The sequence below is a fragment of the Hylobates moloch genome, unplaced genomic scaffold (genome assembly GCF_009828535.3).
Source record: "Hylobates moloch isolate HMO894 unplaced genomic scaffold, HMol_V3 SCAFFOLD_15, whole genome shotgun sequence".
NCBI lineage: Eukaryota > Metazoa > Chordata > Mammalia > Primates > Hylobatidae > Hylobates > Hylobates moloch.
The window spans coordinates 8,464,024-8,471,783 of record NW_026652290.1 but is presented as its reverse complement, the minus strand read 5'-3'; the positions used below and the strand labels follow the sequence as shown (position 1 = coordinate 8,471,783).

General features: G+C 50.6%; 1 protein-coding gene across 1 annotated transcript; it reads right to left on the bottom strand.

Moving 5' to 3' along the window:
• Positions 1–4,259: 4,259 nt before the first annotated feature.
• Positions 4,260–7,001, bottom strand: TEX19 (testis expressed 19). Its single transcript, XM_032176848.2, has 2 exons — positions 6,963–7,001; positions 4,260–6,171 (listed from the first exon to the last, which is right to left on the bottom strand). Exon 2 carries the CDS (start codon positions 5,899–5,901, stop codon positions 5,407–5,409), a length of 495 nt encoding a protein of 164 aa, XP_032032739.1. The 5' UTR covers positions 5,902–6,171; positions 6,963–7,001; the 3' UTR covers positions 4,260–5,406.
• Between the last annotated feature and the right edge of the window lie 759 nt (positions 7,002–7,760).

Here is a 7,760-nt window from a genome sequence, read left to right as displayed (position 1 = left end):
CATATGGGAAGACTGTGACCTCCAGAGTACTCAGCCTATGAGGAACCTGGGGAGGGACCTGTGCCCTACAGCCCCTGCCCAACAACCAATAGGCGACATATGGGAAGACTGTGACCTCAGAGTACTCAGCCTATGAGGAACGGGGGGAGGGATCTACGCACTAGGGGATAAATTGCTTGTTGAAACTGCTGGGTGCACCTGCCCACCAGACACCCAATCTTGCAAGACAGTCATTAGAAGTCTCGCTTTCGCTGTTCTCCGGGTCCCTGAGTCCATTCTTTGGATTTGGACGGATGAGTTTGTTTCTCACGAGGGTCAAATGGACATTTTATAATTTTAAAAGTACAGTATCTAAAATTCAGAAATCACAGCAGAAGAAAGAATCAGTTAACTTAAAGGTAGGTCAATAGAAATTATCCAGACATAGAAAGAGAAAAGAATGAAAAACAGAAAAGCATGTGGAACCACACCATCAAATGATCTGACCTGCATGTCACTGGAGTCCCCAGAACAACAACAAAGGAAAATGGGGCAGGAACAATATCTGAAAAGGTAGTGGCTGATATTTTCAAAATTCATAAGCAGTGTCAACTTACAGACATTAGAATCTTAGTAAATCACAAGCAGGAAAAAACTAAAAGCAAACCACTCCAGCGCATTATAGTAAAAAATTCCAAAAACCAAAGGCAAACAGAAACTGTAAAAATTATTGAGATAAAAAAAAAGACAAGGCATTCAGGGAATAACAATAGGAAAGATGGCTAGAGCTCCTCAGAAAACCATGGAAACCAGAAGAGAATGACCTCTTTAAAGTACCAAAATAAAGGATTTTAACCAACAATTTATGTACAATAAAATAAAGATACTTTCAGACAAAGCTAAGAACATTTGTTGCAGCACAAAAAAATACTAAAGGAGCTCTGCAGGCTTTCCTTCTGCTGACAGAAAATGACCCCAGATAGAAACTCGGAAGTGCATGGAAAAATGAAGTGCACCAGGAAGTTAAATATGTTTGTAAATTAAAAAGATGAGGACTGTGCAGCAACAGCTCTGGTGGTGCATGATGACAATAACACGCGTCAACTAATATCCACGACAACAATAGCACCAGATCTCTGGAGAAGGGTGAGTGAAATTACACCGTTGGAAAGGTCTTTGTTGTTGTGTAAGAATTCACATTTCAGGCCAGGCGCAGTGGCTCACACCTGTAATCCCAGGGCTTTACTGCAAAGTGGCTCTGCCTGCCTATGACTCACTTTATGGACCATTAAATCATAAATCATAATCATAAAGCTCCCATCTCCACAGATGTGACTTTTGAAGCTTTGCTCTGCACTTAATGCATTCATTATGTTTTGCAATGATAATTTTCCTGAAAGAACTACTTTCCAATTGGATTACTAAATTCTGTAGAAAATGAGGTTCCACAGACAGAGCTGGTTTCATGGGGCTCTTTTCAGGTGCTCATCCAGCCTGATGTTTGTGTTTTTCAGACTCAAAGACGATGCTTTGTTCAGAACCCACTCCACCTCCCAGGTGCTCAGAGACCAGAGGTCCATCCTGCCGCAGACACTGGGGTGGAGATGCTTGATGAAAATAAGGGAACGTGGCTGGGCGCAGTGGCTCATACCTGTAATCCTAACACTTTGGGAGGCTGACGTGGGAGGATCGCTTGAGCCCAGGAGTTCAAGGCCAGCCCAAGCAACATAGTGAAACCCTGTCTCTATAAAAGAAAATAAAAACAAATAAGGAAATAAAAGTGAGGGGTAGAGGCAGCTCTGGCTGAGTGCACCCCAGATGGAGTTAGGGAACCTCATGAAGAGCAAAGACTGGGCAGTGCAGAAATGGCCAGGCCCTCAAAGCCTCAACTAGAGCTCAGCCATCAGCCATCAGCTGCCTGGGATCCTGCCCAGGGGGCGTGGGCCCACTTCATTACCCAGAGCTGAGGGCTCTTTCTTTTGGAAGGAGGTCCCAGGGGGACACCCCTGCAGGGCCTCCCACCTCTCCCAGAGCACCTCTGCAGCTGGTGATTTCACTTTACTCTTCCAGGAGACACTTCCCTGAATGCTGCTGTTGGTATTTTCCCTTACTTTGGACCTCAGGCACCACAATTTCCCCAATTTTGATCTCAAACACCTCCAGATATGAGACACAGCTGGAGAGATGATAACATGAATCAAACCAATTAGAACCTGCACGGGTCTCCAGCTGGTGGTGGCCCTATTAATTATCGGAGAGCCTCGGACATCTGAGCAATCGCAGGTGATAGAAGGGCTTAAGCTGGCAGGAGACAATGTGGAATTCAAAGCACTTCCCCTGACTTAAAATGTCCAAGCTCGTGAAAGTTCAAATGTAGGGAGAGTGAGGAGAAATATCTAGTACATATAATAGTCTTTTCTCAGAATCAACTTTTGGGGGCTCCTTGGGCGTCTCAACACTACAGCCTTCCTGGCCCCATGAGGCCACTTGAAAGCTGGCTGACCTTTGGGAAAAGGTTCCGGTTCAGGATGTACGAAACCTCACGTCCTGAGTGAAGAGGCTGGATGCAGAGCTCTAGAAAGCCCTTCCAGGGATTCCAAAGGTCGGAGTCAGGGCTGGGGTGAGGGCAGAAACCCCAGGGGCCCCAGATTTCTCTTGCAAGCATACAACCAAAGGCACATGTGTATACCACGCCATGGGGCCAAATTCCTCACCCTGTGTCGTGTAACAGAGTGTGGGGGTTCCTTCCTGCTCAGCATGGTCATTCCCCTTCTTCCTGCCTTCCTGGGAGGCAAGGAGGTCAGGGACCCCACCTCCTTCTTGAAGGACTATCATCCCCATCCATGTCTGACAGCAGCCGAGGGCCCCAGTGCTGAAACTAATGGAGGGGCCTCAGCAGCAGCCAAATCCAAGGAGGCAGAGCCCTTTATCCTTTCAGGTCTCTTCCCGTGGGCCTTCTTTACTATCTTCACTATCTCCATCACCATTATCACCACCACCACTATAACCATCACCACCATCATAGCCATCATCATCATTGGCATCATCTGTCTCCTCAACATTAGCAAACTTTTTTTTTTTTTTTTGAGATGGAGTCTCACTCTCCCACCTAGCACGGAGTTCAATGGCACGATCTTGGCTCACTGCAACCTCCGCCTCCCAGGTTCAAGCGATTCTCTTGCCTCAGCCTACCAAGTGGCTGGGATTATAGGCACACGCCACCATGCCCAGCTAATTTTTGTATTTTTAGTAGAGATGGGATTTCACCATGTTGGCCAGGATGGTCGCGACTTCCTGACCTCGTGATCCACCCACCTCGGCCTCCCAAAGTGCTGAGATCACAGGCATGAGCCACCGTGCCCGGCCAACATTAGCAACCTTTACATGTGGTTTGGTCTATAGACTTAAAAAAAAATTCTGGGGCACATATCTATATTAGATTATATGTTTGACAACACATTTTTATTGTTCAAAACATGGCCCTTCTTTAAGTATGTATTTTTATTCATTTATTTTTATTTTTTGAGATACGGTCTCACTGTTGGCCAGGCTGGAGTGTAATGGCACGATCTTGGCTCACTGCAGCCTGAACTCCCAGGCTCAAGCAATCCTCCCACCTCAGCCTCCAAGTAGCTGGGACTACAGGCACACACCACCACGCCTGGATCATGTTTGTATTTTTTGTAGAGATAGTGTTTTGCCATGTTGCCCAGGTTGGTCTCAAACCCCTGAGCTCAAGTGATCCACCCGCCTTGGCCTCCCAAAATGCTGGGATTACAGACATGTGCCACCTCGCCTGGCCTATTTTATTTTTTGATACAGGGTCTTGCTCTGTCACCCAGGCTGAAGTGCAGTGGTACAATCATAGCTCACTGTGGTCTTGACCTCCTGGACTCAAGCAATCCTCCTGCCTCAGCCTCCTGAGTAGATGGGACTACAGGTGCATGCCACCACACCCAGCTAACTTGTTTAATTGTTAGTAGAGATGATATCTCACTATGATGCCGAGGCTGGTTTCAAATTCCTGGGCTGAAGCAATCCCAAAGTGCTGGGGTTACAGGCATGTGCCACTGTGCCTGGCCCTGTATTTCTTCATAAATAATGTGAAACAAACTCCCATGATGAGCCTGAAAACCGACCAGAACACTCCTCTCTCCCGTGCTCCTCTTCCCACCATCTGGTGGGATTTCAAGCCAGCAAAGGTGGCTTAACCCAGATACTGAGAGAACAAGGATAAGGCCAATCAACAAAACTTGCTGAGGAACGACTTACACAGGAGCTTGATTGAAAGCTGTTATGACTTTTTAAAATTAAAACAACATATAGAGCAACAGGAATTAAATGGTTAAATTGCATCAATGGCCAACGTTGGAAACCAGCTCTCTCTCCACTGTAGACCAGAGATCCTAGTGCTGCTGACAGGGTCTTGTGGCACCCCTGAGATTGTCCTGGCAAAGTTGAGAACACATCCAGGTCACCACAGATTCTGGCGTGTTCTGCAGAGCATGTGTTTTACAAGCAATATCCCTCCCCATGGCCAAGGTGAAATAAGCACAAGTTCTGTGCCCTGCCCCCCATGTCATAAGCAGCACAACAGCCATTCAGGCCAACACATCCAGAACTATGTGACAATCAACTGGTAAGAACTTGTTTCCAGGTTAGAATATTTGTAATGCTTCCCTCTGAGGCCACAACAGGCCCTATCTCCCAGCCCCTAAAGTTGCTCCCCATGTTTCCACGGGCAAAGGGCCTATCCTTTGCCAACTGCTCCTCTGGCTGTTGTGGAATAGCAATTGCTGGCCCTTGCCAGTCTCTGATGTCCTGGTGTACTCAGGACAATGGCAGCTACATGAGCCTTAGTCTCTCAGTTCTGGGGCCCTGGACTGAGGCTGGAAACAGGGCAGCTCCCCCATGGTTGAGGCTCCTGCAACAGCCAGGCTTTCCTCAGGACCCCCGCTCTGTGTCTCAGGGGTGCTGGGATCCTGTTCTTGGCTGGAGGACTGTGGCTTGCAGGCTGAGTCCCCCTTCTTGCTCTCCCTGTTGGTCCAGGGTGAATAAGAGACTATGGTGAATCCTCTTCTGCAGGGCTGAGGCTGCAGGGACCAGCTCTGCCCTGTGTCCTGTTGAGGACGTTTCTAGAATGCTCAGCGTCCACCAGTGCAGGTCCTGCTCTTGGGGTGCATCTTGGAGTCTCACCACCCACACTTCACCAGGCTCCAGCAGCAATTTCCAGTGCTGCCCTGGGGTCCTCAGGGCCCTGTCTGGGGTCATCTTCTGTAGGTAGATGGTATCATAGCAGCCCACCATGGAGACAAGCTGCAGGGCCAGTAACCAGGCCTTAGCCTCGGCAGGGTCCACTGCCCAGGTAATGCCCAGCTTCAACACCATGGGCTCCCCTGGGGGCAGGTCCACTTTGAGAAACCCCTGCTATGAAGGAAGGAAGCTTGGCCAGTGTGAGCAGGTAAGAAGCCCCTTAAATCTCCAGGGAAGACCCTGGGTCCAGTCAGCATCCTCAAGGCCCAGGCCCAGGGGCACAGCCTCCTGAGGCCCTAGTTCAGTGGGCACAAAGTGGGGGTCCAGACCTGCATCTTCCAACCCTTCTGAGGCTGATGCCAGGGTCCCTGGCCCCCATGCCTCAGAGCTCCCCTGCACAGGCTGTCCTGGGCTCTGCCCCCAGCTCAGCTCCATCCCTGAGGACCCCTCCTGCTCCGACTCTGCCTCAGTGTGCTCCATCAGCTCAGGGTCCCAGTTGTCTTCTTCCCAGTCCTCTGACTCCAGCAAGTCTTGAAAGTCTAGAAAGGCAGCCTTGAAGCAAGTGAAGCAAATGCTTAGCTGATCTCCATGTTGAAGCTGATACATCCAGGAGGCGTAGAGGTAGGACGTGCCCTCTTCCTCATACCGCATGCTGACTGGAGGGCACATGGCCAGGCTGCCTGCCTCCTGCCAGGGTGGACAGCAAGAGTCGGGCCTTCAGAGGATCTCGGATGGTCTGGCCACGGGTTCTGGGGCCAGTAGGATGCTGGGGGGCAGGGATGAAGGGGACAAGGAGCAGGAGGAGAAAGGGGTTTCCTATCCAGGGATTTGCGGTGGGGTGGATGACCTGGGTCCCAGCTCAGTGGGACCTGCAGAGGGTGGAAGCTTGAATTTCTGGAAATGTCTTCAGCTTCTGCAGTTGCTGTGGTCTCAGGGGAGCTGGAAAGGCAAAGGAAGGGAGGTTAGGTGCCCCCAGCAGGCAGGGCGGAAGCAAACTCTGGGGACCAGCAGGGGCAGGGATGTTGGGGTTCAGACTGGCCGTTTAGTGGGGACCCTGCTCAGTTTGAACAGCACCGGGGCTGGGAGGCCTTCAGTTCCTCCATCCGACCTCCCCAGGCTCATCAGCCACCCCCTACACCTCCAGGACCCCAACACCCCATCAGCCTCACCTGACAGAACCTGGGGGAACCTGAGGGAAACTGGCAGAGCCTGAGGGGACCTGATGGAAATTGAGGGAACCTGAAGGAAACTGAGGGAACCTGACACAAACTGGCGGAACCTGAGAGAAACGGAAGGAACCTGAGAGAAACTGAGGCAACCTGAGGGAAACTGAAGGAAACTGGGGGATACTGAGGGAAACTGAGGGAACCTGAAGAAATCTGAGGGAAACTAGGGGAACCTGAAGAAACCTGACACAAACTGAGGGAACCTGAGAGAAACTGGGGGAAACTGAGGGAAACTGAGGCAACCTGAGGGAAACTGAAGGAAACTGGGGGAACCTGAGGGAAACTGAGGGAAACTGGGGAACCTGAGGGAAACTGAGGGAACCTGAGGGGAACTTGAGGGAAACTGAGGGAACCTGAGGGAACCTGGGGGAAACTGGGGGAACCTGAGGGAAACTGAGGGAACCTGAGGAATCTTGGCCCCGCTTCAGCCTCCCAACCCCTCACCCAGCACCAGGCCGTGTCTCCGAGACCCCTCCTCAGAGACCCCTCCTCAGGAGACCTCACCATCCTGGTGTCTCCACTCACGTGGGCACCCAGGGAAAGGAGGAGGCAGAGCCCGTCTGGGTATATAAAGGGCCATTTCCCATGGTGCTCTGGGCTCATCTGCATATCTCCCATGAGCCTCAGTTTCCAGGAAATGAGAGTGCTGAGTCACCAGCTCCCCTCAAGGAGGGCCATGTACAGCCCCTGGGTGCCTGCAGAAAGGCCCTGGGGAGGCAGCTCCTCTGGGGGCTGGAGATCGGGGTCGGTGCTCTCCGTCCACAGGCTGGCACGGCGTAAGCATCCAGCTTGTGGTTGCTGGCCCTTCGTGCGCACGACGTCCTGGTCCTGCCGCATTTGTAAAACGTGATCCCTGCTTTGCTGTCTCCGTCTTAAAGTTCTCTGAATTTTAGGAACCAGCTAATTGTCAACTAGTTATTGTTTAAACACATTTTCCCCGTTGTGTTTCATCTCTTCGCCTTTAAACAGAGACGCTTATAAATTAACACTTGTTTTTTCAATAGACTCTATTTTTTACAGCAGTTTTAGGTTCATAGCAAAATTGAGCCAAAGGCATGGAGCTCTCCCACCGCTCCCCTGCTCCTGCAGGTGCACAGCCTTCCCCAGTACCCCCATCCAAGCCATTTGTTACATGTTGTTATTATCATCATCACCCTCTGCAATTTCCATTAGGCTTTCCTCCGGTGCTGTGCATTCTGCAGGTTTGGACACGCATATAATCACGCAGAGCCACCACTCTAATATCGTACAGACAGGTTTCTCCACCCCGATTCGTCTGTGTTCTACATTTTCATCACTCCC